At 35.4% G+C, this 15,462-nt stretch overlaps 1 protein-coding gene across 6 annotated transcripts in view; it reads right to left on the minus strand.

The window, feature by feature from the left end:
• The window catches only part of PAM (peptidylglycine alpha-amidating monooxygenase), a 141,357-nt gene that overhangs the window by 75,557 nt on the left and 50,338 nt on the right, over nucleotides 1-15,462 (minus strand). For all 6 annotated transcript variants that reach the window (XM_021380517.1, XM_021380515.1, XM_021380514.1 and 3 more), the window contains 3 exons: nucleotides 9,064-9,571; nucleotides 7,917-8,037; nucleotides 3,809-3,866 (listed from right to left, as the gene is read on the minus strand). In XM_021380517.1, the coding sequence (XP_021236192.1) occupies nucleotides 3,809-3,866; nucleotides 7,917-8,037; nucleotides 9,064-9,155 (271 nt within the window). In that variant the 5' untranslated portion in view covers nucleotides 9,156-9,571. The remainder of the gene's footprint in view (nucleotides 1-3,808; nucleotides 3,867-7,916; nucleotides 8,038-9,063; nucleotides 9,572-15,462) is intronic.

A 15,462-nucleotide genomic window follows, 5' to 3' on the forward strand; every position in this document is an offset into this window, starting at 1 on the left:
TGTACTGGAGGCAACACTTAGAACAACAGCCTTCAATAAAGACAAATTCAACCGCAGGGCCTCTCATCTGCAAATCTCTGCAGCCAGTACAGTCTCACAGTTTCTTTTTAATCCCATGCCACCTTCTCATCTTTTTAATTACTCTAACAAGTGAGTCCAGACATCTTATTTTCTGCATGATGTCTACTGCAATGACATTCCAGTGCGTGGCTAGGACCTTTAAGCACTGTTATAAAATGTACTAGAAATAGCTTAACAAGTACTACTAGTTCCAACGGAATATAATTAGCAAAGCAAACGTTCGAACCGCTTGCATGCACTCTTTTAGCTCGTATCTCATCACTGCTTTGGAAAGAAGAGTTGAAAAGCATCTCTGTTTGCCTGTGAGTTAAAGACAGTTTTGTAGAGTCAGTTACTATTTACTGGTTACCCATGCGAGTGAAGGAAGATGGTCAAATTTCTTGAGTGACCTGCTGTCAGACTCATTTCTTAAGAATGTGTGTAAATACTCTTTAGATCTCACTACAGTTTAGTAATCAAAATCCAATATTTAGCAGTCTGTATCATGAAAGACTTAATCTAGTTTCTGCTTAGTCTTTTTCCTAAACATTAAACAAAGAAGAGGTAGAAAGACAGAACTGTGGTACGTTTTACAAATCTAAGTGGAATCATACCTTCTTTAAAAATTACACATTAATCTCACTTATTAATATCTACTGCATACTAATCTCATAGACATTTCATTTTACAGGAGCAAAAAGTGGTCTCCTAACATCAACCTAAATAAATGTTCCAGCCCTTTTGGGACAGAAAAATAGACTGATTCAAAAAGGGAATCTCCACCTTGACAGTATGACCCCCCACTAACAAGTATCGCAATGGAATGTAACAGCATCTGCAGAAATACAGATGTATCCCTGAAAAAGACCTCTAGAGAAAAACTTGCAATATATCTCTTTATAATTTGGTAACACTTTGTGAGTTTGCTCAGTTTCTTCTTTTCACACTGCCTGAGAACTGACCCTGAACTAATTGGTACGCTCTGGTTCAGCACCCTTCCAGCTTAGCAGTATTAAGTTATACTCCTTGCTCCTGTGTTAGTGTAACAGTCTGCTAGTTTCAAATCTTCAGGGAATAACAAAGCCGAAGTCAGAATTCACAGTCCACCAATACAGATTTGATAGAAAACACTGGAAAGTTATAGAGAATATTTTCTACTTACTAATGTATGCGATACTACCAACATGCAATGCTAAAATACACAAGTCCTCCCTTCCAGCATCCTTATATTTCATCAAAACTGCCCAGCTGCACATTCTATTAACAGACAAAACCTATCCTTCCAGGCTCTCTTGGAGAAGGGAATAAATGGAGGCAAACAGGAAAAAAAAGGAAAGAAAAAACAGAAATGAGAAAAAAATTCAGCTGGCAGTAAATAAACCGAACGGGAGGCAGAATACTTAGGTTCTGTTCTCAGATTTACTACTTAACTGTGACAGAAACACAGTTTACTGTTTTCATTCTATGTACCGTTCACACCTTTGAGTGTTTTGAAGTTCCTGAGAACACATACTATCTTTTCCATACCTTGCTGAATGGCAAGTCAGCGCAGCAGTACATCTGTTAGTTGTTAAATGCTATCACAGTAATTAATGAGAGTTAATTACATGATCTATTGGCAATCCAATGAATGCAGATTCTGCTTAAACCATTTAAAAGTGTAGACAAGGTCCTTTTAAAAATAAGTATTTAGTTCTGTGTCAGTTTTATGCTTATTTATGCAACAAAAATTAAATCCGTGCAAGTTAAGTAAATATCAAATTTTGCAGCATTAAGAAATTGTTACACAAAACATCACTAGTCACCCTGTTTCTTGGCTAATAAAGCCTATAGAAAAAAATCTTTTTCCTGAGAAGAACTTATAATTTGCTATTCATGTATTTCTTAAGGTAGGTCAGTTTCAACACCCTACATTTTCCGCAATTAGATATGCTTGAATCTAGTTCTTTCCGATGAACAGATTACTTCTGTTGGTTCTGAAGACTAATATTACAAATGTAATCGATTGAAATCACTTTTCAGTGACCTCACTGAAGACAGATGGAACTGACTGCATACTTAAGATTGATCACATTCTGATCCATTTTGGTGGAAATGACCAAAGAAGAAAAAAGTAATTATAGGCTATTTTCACGACATTCAAATATAAGAGGTTTTAAACAATACTCTCTTGGGAAACCTTTATGCTCCCAGAATGGAATTTTCTCATTAATTTTTCAGTCAAAAAACTCTTGCTCTCCAAAGCCCCTTCTAAATACTAGAAAGGTTTTGTTTCCAGACTTTATTCTGCTTTGCACTGCATGTACTCAAGCAAGGTGATCACTGGAAAGCTGGAAATATCTGGTAGAAATCTAATAAAAACCGAACCTCTAAAGAATAAAAGTTGTTCAGTTTTCAGATTTAAAGATTGAGTTGTCTGGCATGAGTCACATTGAGATTTTACAAAAAACTGTACTTTTAATAAAATTATTTTAGTCAGTCTTTCAAAATGGATATACCACCAAAAGCATTTTGTATGGACTTAGAACACATAAACACCAAATAACAGATGTAAATGTGCAGCAATCTAATAAAAGATTTGAGCTATGTCATTTTGCAACTCAATGAAGCACTAAATCTAAAATGCATAAGCAGCAGGTTAGTGGCATGCCCTTCTATGAATTACTTGTACATACTGCATTGTAAATACAGTTTATTAGAAAATTAACATGAACATCAAATCCATTTTATACTCTCGTGTTTTTTGTTGCTGCTTTTAACTATGTTTTTCCCTGGGGTCAAACAGCCGAAGTGTAATTTTGTGGTTAGAGGCCAACTTCTGTACTAAATAGATATACAGTTAAAGCATTGAAAAAATTCATTTTTTTTCGGTTAATGTAACAAGAAAATCTGAAAATGAGATTCTATTTCCAAAGGATTTCCACACAGAAATCCATATGGAACAACAGTCCCATAATACCCTACAACAAAAGCGACACAGAATTTCCATCGTATTTATTATCAATGCAGATATCCTAAAAGGCAATCGGGAAGAAAAAACAGTTTTCGGTTTAAAGAACGATCTGATAATGAAACTTCTGTCAAAGAAATCATCATCCTTCCTCTTTCTCAGAACAATTGTAGGGTCACAAGCAAGAAAAGCAACATCAGGAGTACTGCAAAGATCCTCTTTACAGATCTGTTGCTTTACAGATCTATGTTGATATTGTCAAGGTGCTTGATATTGTAAGATGCTTGTCTGCCACCTTACTCATATGACAACGTTTTAATAAAAATGGAAGGAAGAGGTTTTGGTTGGTTTTATTTTGTCTTTTTTTCTTCCTTTTTTGGTTGTTTTTTTTTTTTTCTCCTAGATAAATAAAATCTTACTGCAGCCAAAGCTGACTCTAAGTGCAAAGGATCTACAGCCTATACCAGCAGGTAAATAAACAGCCTGCTCAGTGGAGCAGAATTAAGTATCCGTCCAGAGGACAGAAAGCCAATACTTCACAAATGGGACTGTTTGATATTGACTGCCAGAGGCATTTGCATGCAGCTCCTTAACTATCATTACTCATGAATCTCTCCAGATACAGTTTGTTATCTTGACTCTAAGTAGCTCAGTCTGGTTAGTTTCTGCATTAGCCATGATGAATGCATTTTAGAAGCTCTGACAGGTAAAGATTAAGTCAATATAAGTCAAAGAAAAAAAAACCTTGAGATTTTTCAAAATGGTTTGCTTAAGCTCTTCCAGTCAAGCAATACTCACCGACATAGGCTTCATCATCCACCGGCAGGGGTACTGACATGCAGAGGTAGGTATCGGACTGCTCAAAGACAAAAGAACAGAAATTACCTTACAATAGGGCATTCTTACAACGAAAAGAGAAGAAACGTACCAAAATTCTTTCAAAGGATGAATGGGGGAAAACTGAAATGCAAAAAAAAATGAATTAAAAAATTACACACTTATAAGTCTTGGCACTGAGATTATTTGCAACGGTTAACAAACAACACACTCTCTCTGCTTAGCAAAAATTTGAAGGGGTAACAGTACTCTCATGATGTCCAAATAAGTAGCATAAATCAAAGTGTGATACATAAAAATGATACGAATTATTAAGCTTCCGATTTATTGTACTCTTCATATGTATTATTCTTTCAGTATTTACAAAACTTCCATATTCTAAGAATAAACAGCATCTTACAGCTAAAGATTTTTCTACCAATAGCAGTATGTCCCCTTAATTCAAGATGCATATAACTGGACAAGGAAGTGTAAAAATACAGTGCCATTATAACAGCAATCATAGAAACAAATTTATTAGTGATTCATACATCTAGTTATATGATAATCAATGAAAACATTTTTCCCTGGACATCACAACAAACATCACATGCCTTTTAAAACAAATAACATAATTAACTAAAAAAATTAATAAAAATCAATTTGCAATTTTCTTGCTTCAACATTGTAAAGGACTAGCAATTTCCTGGAGCATTTGGCTGATCTATACAGATGAGATACAGAATAACGGGCAGTCCATGCAGAAACATATCAAGAATCACCTCTGCAAGATGTTACAGCTGCCTTAGTAACCTAAAAGTCTTTGAGTTTAAAGTGCTCAGCATGTCAGCTTCGGAATTATTCTTGGATTAAAACAGCAAAATCAATTAAAACACAAAAACAGTATATATTCAGACCAACGGCTACAAAAATATCCAGGTTTGAAATCTGTAAGTACACTGGAACATAAAATAATGTCCCTGAAAACAAAACTGGGCACATTTATGGAAAGGAAGACTCTTGCTTTGCTCATCAGCAAAACAGTGAATCGTTGGTACAGCACAAAATTACTGATTTTAAACGCATATGAACTACTAAGCAAAAAATGAAACCAGCTTTTTTTTCATCTGCTAGGTGAAGGGTAGTTCCCTGCTACAGCACCATGTAGAAAAAACACTACTTGCTTTACTGAGATATTTGTCCAAAGATTATGTACGATGTCAACACTGCTGTAAGGAATTAATTCATTTCCATGTCTTATTTAGATGTAATAGAGATTACTCTATAAGGTCAGGAATGTGGCTTCTAGGTTGACAGCTACACTATTATCTAATTTAAATGTTATTTTTCAGCTTTAAGGTTGTTTAAGAAAGAGAAAATCATATACCAGTGGTACTTCACTACACTCACTCCAAGTCCAATAGCATGTCCTCTTTCACAATTATTCGGGAAAACAGATGAAAACAAAATTCCTGCTACAAAACTCCTCAAGTTAATTAAAAAAAAAAACAAATACCCTGCAAATACGCTTAAGCAATTAAATGCAGCTGAGAATGAATGGCAAGTACAACAGCGACAACAGTACGTGATTACACAAAGCGGTGATGTCCACAGGTAAGAAACTTGCTCTGTTTCTTCTCTGAAGATGGAAAGAATGAACACAGGTCAGCTTATACAACTGATGTGAATGTCTTTGTGAACTCTAGGCATATGCATTTATAGAACATACAAAAGCCATTTAGAAATTGAAAAGGAAATAATTTATTTTCTCTTCAGCCTGGATTGAGAATTTCATTTAGAAAGTTAAACTTCTAAAGTCAACAGCAGCAATGCTGCTCCAAACGGGACAGTATAGAAGAAGCCACTTGAGCAGCATGTCACTGAGGCTATTCAGTTGTCCTCTTAGAAGCCTTTCCATAAGCACTAGCAAATTTACATCATTTGTGAAGAACACTACGTAAAAGAAAACTTTTACATCACAAAAAAGTACATCATTTGATTTGTCAGATTAGCTAGTTGTTGATCTGAATAAAAGTTCCACTTTTTTTGCATTACATCACAGCATAGTAATCCAGGTGAAGCATAAGATCTTTTCACAGAAAAATCCGTGATGAAGAACAGACAACACAGAACACACTGGTGTTACTCTAAAGATACTGATTTTGTCTCCAGAATTAAACTAATTTACACCTTCTCTAGTAATTTTCACTCCTCTTTTTATTTTTTCATCTTTCCCACATGAGTTGCTTTGATTCAGAACTCAGTAACTAAATGCAGTCATAACCAATACAGCAATACATCACCAGGAATCCTTTACCACTGCATTTTAAAAATTGCACTTGTTCCCTTGCTCACTGGTTTGTTTTGGCATCTTTCTTGAATAAATACAGACTCTCATATAGGCCTTGAAACAACACACCAACACCTAGAGAGCTAAGAGACACACGAAGAAGATAGTGAGCTAGTATGAAGCCACTACAGAAGAATCTCCTTTCAAAAGAGGATAATTCACCTCCATTCTACTTATGCCACAAAAGTGAACTAATGGCACTAAAACTAAAAAGCTTTTGGTTATCTCTTTCTGTGAACTGCAAGAAAACAAAGACTGACTTTCCTGCATTACTTCTCGCTAAGTATATTGTGCTTAACTTGTATGAACAGGAACAAAGTTTCCTGCTGCTGGAGTGGGTCAGTTTGGAAGGAGAAAGAGAAATGGAAAGGAGAAAGGGAAAGAGAAGGTGAGACAGATAAAGGAAAATAAGAGCTGGCCTATGGCATATGAGCCTAGGTTTTATTTTTGCTTATTTTCTTAAGAATTACAGTGGGAAGTTGCTTTCTATTGCTGTCTGCCTTCCCGATCCCTCTCACAAATCTGCACTAGAGAATAACATTTGCCTTTGTAAGCACTGTTGTATATAGATAGGCACACAAATTTCCTGTATAACCACTATCACAGTCATTTGTTGATGGTGTTGCCTTTTGTTTTTCTTTTTGAATAGGAATAGGAAGTGACTGACCCCTTCATACATGTTTCCCAGCATTTCAACTAATGATTGCTAGGTCACATCACTAGAACATACGTACTTTGAAATGCTCACCTTGAAGAATTAAGAGTACTTTTCACTCTCTCTGAAAGGGATGCTTAGAATTTTGTTACAGACATAAAATACAGTAGAAACTATATCTCTGTTTGTACTTACTGGAGTGATGTCATTTATGCTAGATTTTACGTACCAAGGGGGTGCTTCCCAATAACTGAAAGCTCATTTTCCCATCACTATTTTTTGAAAGTGCTATCTGCAACAATGAGTCATCGCGTACTGCAGCACAACACACTGCTCTTTCCAAGCATCTGCAGCCCTCTTAAAGAGATGTATCTTTTTGTGACATATATAATTCCCTGCATTGACTCACTGAAGTAAATAAAAATTAAACATTCATTATCTTGCTTAATAAAACTACACCTAAAAGTGACAGCATTCTGCTGTCTGCTTTTAATGTGAATCTTAAAAATGCTGATGTTAAAAATTAACTCTTCATTTTCACTGACTTGGTTCAGTAGAAGATAAGCTACTTCAAATCAGAAAGAGTATACTGATATTACTTCCTAGAATATTTTAACATTTTAGAATGTTATGTCAAAAGTATTATTCTTATAAAAATGCTTTCTGGTATTCTCTGTCAGATTGTCAAAGTTGCAGTAATGTTCAACTTGATGCAACTGAAACTGAACTCAGAAACTATCAGAAACTAGATTTGGTGTAAACTGCAATTTTACACTTCTGTCTTACTAGCACAAATGTGTATGTTTCACTTTAATAAATCTCATACTCATTGCTTTAATGAGCTCTAGCAATTAATCATAAGAAATCAACATACTAGAAATGAAATTAATCAGGTGAAAATATTTTTCTATCATTTGAAATTACTTTTCAGATTTCTATTTTTCCCTGGACATGCACATATCTATTAAAGTTACCACTTTCTTTATTCACTTTATGTTAATGATAATTCAGGCAAGACTTGACTTTTCTAGCCCCCTGAAAAAAAATACAATAATCGGGAGAAAGAAAAACTACACTTCCATCACCTGCTTGGGTGTCACTCCAAGCATACGGATGTCCAATGCAAAATCTGACAGCCCAAATGAAATCACCGGCCTGTTGCTCCCAAGGCATTCACTGGAAAGAGATCTCGTGGCATCTTTATACCTTAAAAATAAAGAGGAAATGTTTTTTTAAAATATTTATTTTTATATCTTTTATAAAGATGTATTTTAGAAATAGTAAAGAAGCCTGACAACATAGAATGGGCTCCAGGAGTGATCTGGAAATTTCACTGCTTCATTAGGTCACAAAAACATCTCAGTTATCAAGCAATTACTGAAGTAATTCCTGAGAAAAGATCAGATGGATTAATCTCATCTAAATAATTGTCTTAGGTACATGGATGTACAGATAAAGAATTAATTCACTAGAATATGTCAAGTACTATTAATCATTCAAGACAGATTGTTGTTTTGTTTATGACTATGTACCGGTTGTATAATTCAATAAAGGGGATTTTTTTTTTAATTCCAACACTATGACATTTACAGCAATTCCCACAGCAAGCAGAGAAGCAAAACAGCAAGATTTAGAACTTCACATGAATATCAAGGACTATATCAATGGCAAATTATAAACAAATTTGAAAAAGGAAAAACAATACAGTAAAACATTTTTTGGAGAGCTAAGAGGCTACTTCTCTTGTATTAACTAGATTAAGTTTACCTATGCAATCTTTCAGTCACCTATGTTTATTCCTGCCCCAATATTTCCAAGAATTCAGCAGCTTAAGATCATTTAACCTTTTTCTTGTTGCTGGAACGGTGTTTTATATTGCAAGCTAACAAGAGCAGGGGAAATGTATTTACTCACTATGTAAAGTCTCAAATACATCTGCGGCATTATGTAACTCAATGTATTCATTATTGTTTTTACCATCCCAATGACAGCCATCCTAAACTTCTATTTTATAGAACTATTTGAGAAAAAAAACAAAAGTTTCTGTCCTCACTATGACAGGAGTGCCACTTCAAAACTTTGCAAATAGAACACAGCAAGTGAGCAAAACCAAACAAATAACATGCACATTTTTATCTAGGACGTGCTTTTTCATACTTTTATTTTATTTCTATACAAAAGTGATGCTAAAAAGCATGCACTCAACACATAAGGTCTTTCTGCATAACCCACCTCTTGAAGACAGAAAGTGGGCTTCTGAAACCCGAACAGATGTTTTGAAAAATAAGGATCAGTATTAGCAGATTGTTAACGAGGCCAGCCATGTCCGCCCTGCAGTTCCTGGCCCGATTAAGGGAGCAGAAAAAGGGCAGTGCAGCTCTATCGGCTGTGATCCTGACTATTAGGCAGCAGCAGCATCAATTCATTACTTCATTATTATGTGCTCTGCAGGCATCCTCCAGCTTCTGACAGACCATCTGTCTTGGAAGGCGATACACTGTAAATCGGGAAGGTGGATGATGCTATGTTGTCTTTATTACTAGCTGTAAAAATGTGTGGAAGAGTTTTCCCTTGGAGATAGATGAGACTGCCTTTGTCCACTTAAGGAGCTGAAACGAAGAAGCACTCCTGATGCTTTCTCCCCAGGTTGCGCAGTTAAATCTGCTTGTTCCTTATCAGTCCACGGTGCCAGAGACACCCAGTGGCATCACAGAAACCAGCATCAGTCATCTTTTAGAACCTGTAAAAACAGAATTGGATAAAGGATGACTAACACATTACAGCATTAGTCCTCAGCAAATCCCTATTGAGAGTTTTTGAAACACTAGCGAGTATTCTCACAAGATACAGCCCAAGCCAGTGAAGAACGCACCTCATTTTAGTCCCCTCCCACCCATCCAGAGTCAGAAATTGATACATTCAATATTAATATATAAAACTCACTCGGGAATACATTTTAAATGGTAAGAAACAAAAACAAAAAATGTTAATACGCAAAGGCAAAACTTGGAATATTTCACATCCACAACAGTACAGTATAATGTGTTCTGCATGCAGCTAAAGAGTCAAACACTGATACAGCAAAAAGCAAGCTCTATAAATTGTAAGAACTATCACTGCAAGTTCCTGCATATCCATGGGATATTTTAAACAACCAATACTACAATACTATATCATTCTTTCATGCTTCTTATGTATCATAGTACATAACTAACAAATTATTTTCAGAAATATTAAAACAAGACTGCTCTTTGTTACTTGTATACTATTTCTATATTCTTCCGTTAATGCTATTTCAGCTTAAGACATTACCCTTCACACTGCTTTCATGAACTTTAACCTTAACTGCCCTTACCTTGCCACTCTTGTCAATGACACACTTTAATTTCACAAGTTTACAAGGGTTCTTTTTAAAGTATGTTAGAAAATAAAAGCATGCATTACTGAAAATATACAGTAATATCCGGGTTTGTTTTTGAGCATTTACAGCTACATAAAAAGTTATAAATAAAATCAACCCTTTAAACATGTAATTCAGTAATTCCTTTAAAATAAACATTAAACAAAACATAAACACAACAAAAAAACAACTATCCTTCAGATACTGAAAAACATGGTCAAAACATTGCCATAAAGATGAAGAAACAAAGGATTCTGAAATGAATTTCTGTGTTTTAATAAAAATCACTTCTAATCTCAGGACACACTCACTGAAAAGGCTTCTGTATGAAAAAAGGTGCTCCTGGACTGAAACCCACACTGGCAGCTTGTCTGTATAGCAACTAACACTAGATTTGCACTGAGCAATGTGCAAGAGGCACAGATTTTAAAATCTGATTAAATTAACCATTATAAAACCTGAATATTTTCTTCACTGAAGGATGACAAAAGATTCAGTCACATCAACTAAAAATAGACTCTTAGATCTGAACTTGCAAAAAACTTGCCAAACCTGCTCAAAATCATTCATGAGAAGTAATGATACAGACTAATTCCTTTTCTATATGTAAATTCTTACGCCTTCAGTTCTACCATCTTCTTGACTATTCAGCTATGGAAAACTGCAAAACATGTCACGGACTGCACTATGACAAAAAGTGAAGTTCATATATTTATTTATTTTTAAAGATGCTTCACAAAAAGTAAAGATCTCTATAAAGATGGAGAGGTTCATTACTTTTTCCATGAAGGTATGATTACACAATGGGAACAGAGCAGCATCTTTGTAGGCCACGTGGAAGTTTTACTATAGCATACTTCCATACAAGAAAGGAAAGCTAGTTATCCCAGACAGAAAAATAAACATACACCAATGAGATTTTCATAGACAGACACGCAAAAAAACCAATAAAATCCATTATTTCTCATAAGAACTGAAAACCATGTTACACTCATCTTCCTAACAATGAAGCTTACAATCAAACCCCCCAAAAAAGAAAAAAGAGGGTTGACTGCACTATACTGACTGAATTTGCTGCATTTTTTTCCAGCAAGTTAAAAATGAGTATTGATGCATTACAACCATTATGCTTTGGTTCTTTTGTTCCTTTGTGGCAGTTCTATCTGCATAGATTATCATTAATACATTTTATCTTCTTTCCTTCTATATTAATTGGGAGCAAAAAATGGTTGAAAATGTGTCCCCAGACACATTAACCAACTTTTCAACTATTTAGATTGTTGTCTGACTGCTGCACAAAGTTGAATTGCCAAAAAAACCTTAAAGTTTAAAATCCTATTTAACACATATGCTAAACAGTAACAAAGTAGGAAGTGCTGGGACTTATTCTTTTAAATCTTATTACCGAAGAAATTGTCTTCATTCTTAGAACTTACTGTAAATTAATTTGACAAATAAGAATTCTAAAGAAAACAGGCAGAATTAGTACAATGGATTTCAACATACACAGAGCTAACAGAGCTGTAACTTAATTTTCTGGAATATGAAAATATATTTTCCAGTGACAATACATATTTTTCCAGCTTTAGGAAAGTCTGGGATTTTTGTTTTTATCAAGTGTTCTACGAGCAGCTAGCTGGTATACAGATTAATAAAAGGACGCTATGAAGAAACATGATCATTTACAGTCCTCCCCTATCTGTAATATGAATGCTTCTTTGTTGAACACATCTGGTACATAACATATGGCTCGTGCTTGTCCTCACAGCGTGATGCTGGGTTAAGACTAGGGGGTGGGGAGGAGGAAACAACTCTGACCCAACCTGGAGAGATGACATAATCAAGAATATCAGACAAGGAGGTAAAAAAATGAGGATGAGAGATTCAGTAAGATTACATGGTTACTTTTGTTCATTACATGGGCATCCTGATACCACAGTTCTGCTTTCAATTCGGAGTAAGAGATTCCAAGACAACAAAAAAGTTAAGCAAAAAAGATGTAATTAATGACAAATACTGTAGTGAAAGGAGAGAAAAGGATGATTTGCTCCATCAAAACAAGCATGATATTTTATCCATCATGCCCTACTCAAACATAGTAGAAGACATATAAAAAACAAGCAAGTACAGAAAACTAACTGTAACTAGCAGGAAGAAATCTTATTGAACAAGTTGGGGGAAATAAAAAAAGAAGCACCAAGGAGCAGGAATTAAAAATAGAATTCAAAATAGTATGTGAAATTGCAAAATTAACAAAATCTCAATGTGATCTCATAAAAATTAAACTGCAAATCTTAAAAAAATAGTGATTTAATTACTTAAGAATGATCCATTTAAAAAAAAAACAAAACCAACACCTTCTGATAAAGTAAGCTCTGTATTAACCACAAGTTTGTAAAACACACTATAATAATTTCTTCATTTCATTTTAGTCATTTTACACACAGTACAAACTGAACTTGCCGCAAGGAGAAGCCTCATCTTCAACATCCACTGCCTTTAAAGGAAAAATAAAAAGAAGGCTGTCAAAGCTAAAGAGTATTGATCTGAATGTTCAAAGGCAGTATGTTCTTAAAACTGAACCTTGTTTCATGATTCTTATGCACTGAAATCATGGAATTGAGCCAGGACAACTTGATTTCAGTCTCCAGCTACGGCATGCAAGAATTAAATTTTCAGCTATAGCAGTGAAGGCCATGTTTCATCTCACAGTAAACATGAAGCTTAAGCAACTCAAGTTTGCCATGTTTAGATCATAGTTAACTTTATCTTGTAACATTTGCAATCTCTGTTAAAAGTGAGACTGAAATTAACATTTGCAAAGTAATAGTTGGACAAATATAACGTTTTTTGTACACATCATCACATAGTTAGTCTTCCACAAACAAGCAAAATCCTCAGAAGAAATGCTCACACTCACACTAAGACAAACTAGCCCTCTTCTGGCATGTATGCCTTCTACTTCATAGTTAGAAAGCAAAGCTCAAGATTTCTCAGTAACAACTGTGAAAGTTCAAACATTCCCCATGATATCAAGAAAATAAAAGGCACCAAGGATAGATAGTACCGAGGATTTTTTCTATGGATTTTGGAAGCAAATAGTAAAAGTTCTCTTTCCATATAGGTCTCGATTACTTTTACTATACCACTGCCCATGCAGGGGAACGAATCTGTAAAAAGATGGCAGGAAGACCAGAAAAGTCTTCCCCAAATAAGCTGGTTTTAGTGCTTAACATTCTTTGGAAAAGAATTAACTCATTATCACAGAAAAGAGAAGGCCCATATAGCTTTTAATTTAGTGTATACCAACTAAATGCAGTCCTGTACTTAGTGATTTTATTCTGAAAACATGAAGTGTCCTGACTTGCGTCACATTTTACTAAACTAAAATAATACACTTTCCAGCCTATAAAACTCTTTCTTAAAAGCTTTGAGATGTTGTATTTTGTAGAACTTATTACTTCCCTTGAAGCCACACATTTCAAGTAGTTTTCCAGGAAAACATTTACACCATTACTATAAACCATCCAAAAAGCCATAACCAACTGAGGAGCTTTCTACAAGAACTGTTGCTTCAGACTAGACTTCACTGGACTGTTCTGATAAAACTCAAGATGAACTTCCACCATATACCACACCCATTGTAATAACAGGCTGCCTTGTATCTTCTTTCTCTTCTTGTACCGCATTCGTACAGCAAGCTGATGCCCTCCTCCTCCCCAGCCCCAGCAGCATATTCACTTTCCATCAGATCAACTGGTCAGTATGCCCACTTGTACCTGATGCATATCTATCATAAAACAAATGATGTGAACATGCAGATGGTAAGGAATCGTCTGTTTCTGCAGCAACTGAATTACGAGTAATATAATTCTCATTTTAAAAAGGTTTATCTTCATAAGTAGTCAAATATAATTGGGCTCTTGGTTTAATTTAGATTTTGTAAATTCTCATATCCTGCTATCAAAACCTTTTCAGATATGGATATCAAAGGAAAAAAAGAAGTACAATTGCTCTTACTGTTGTTTTTAAGAACAATCTTTTCTACAATTTGACCAGCTGAGCTTAAATAGTGTGAATACTTGTAAAATAAACATTCACAGTAATAAAACCTACTGTTGATTCCACTGGAAGAAGTACAGCATTTATAATTTGACTAAAGAACTACGCCTTGAATCTTCTATATACTATAGAAGCTTAATTGGATTATTTCTAAATGGATTTATACTTTGCAGGTTTTCAGAATATAATGAATTTTGGACAATGTTTTCTCCCCTATTTGATAATAAATATTAAATGAACATTCATACGAAGTAGTGCTAAAGAAAAAACAGTGACTACCTGAATACTTAAACTCATTCTGAGTGATTTTGCTGATCTGTTAATCACTTACGAGCTCTTCATCAAATTAAGCACTATTTCCACAGAACTGTAGGGATTGAAAGGGACCTCTGGAGATCAAGTCCAATCCCCTGCTAAATTCTTTCCCTACAGTAGGTCACACAGGAAAGCGTCCATGTCGGTTTTGAATGTCTCCAAGAAAAAAGATTTCTCAACCTCTCTGGGTAGCCTGTTCCTGCGCTCTGTAACCCTCAAAGTAAAGAATTTCCTCACGTTCAGATGGAACTTCCTGTTCCAGTTTGCACTGTTTGCCCCTTGCTGTGTCACTCACCACTTCTGAAAAGAGCCTGGCCCCATCCACTTGAAACCTATCCCTTACGTATTTATAAGCACTGTTAAGATCCCCTTCTCAGTTTTCTTTCTCTTGTCCAGTCCCAGGTCCCAGCCTTTCTTCAGAAGGGAGATGCTCCAGGTCCCTAATCATCTTTGTTGTCCTCCACTGGAGTCTCTCCAGAAGTTCCCTACCTTTCTTGAACTGAAAAGCCCAGAACTAAGCCTGTTCCAACACCTCACCACCTTCTCAGTTTCTAATCTAAATCTCCTGTCCTTTAGTTTAAAACCATTCTATCTTGTCCTATCACTATCCATATGTGAAAAAAGCTTATTTCCATTTAAGTAACCAGAAGTTTACAATGAGGGCTTTTCGCACATCGTCTTCTCCAAGTAAAACAAGCCTAATTCCCTCAACTTCTCTTTGTAAGAGAGGTGTTCCAGCTCTCCGATAATTTTCATGGCCCTCCTCTCAACCCGCTCCAGCAGCTCCATATCCCTCTTGCAGAAGGGATCCCAGGCCTGGACAGAGCACTCCAGATGGGGCCTCACAGGGGCAG

The sequence above is a fragment of the Numida meleagris genome, chromosome Z (assembly GCF_002078875.1).
Source record: "Numida meleagris isolate 19003 breed g44 Domestic line chromosome Z, NumMel1.0, whole genome shotgun sequence".
Lineage (NCBI taxonomy): Eukaryota > Metazoa > Chordata > Aves > Galliformes > Numididae > Numida > Numida meleagris.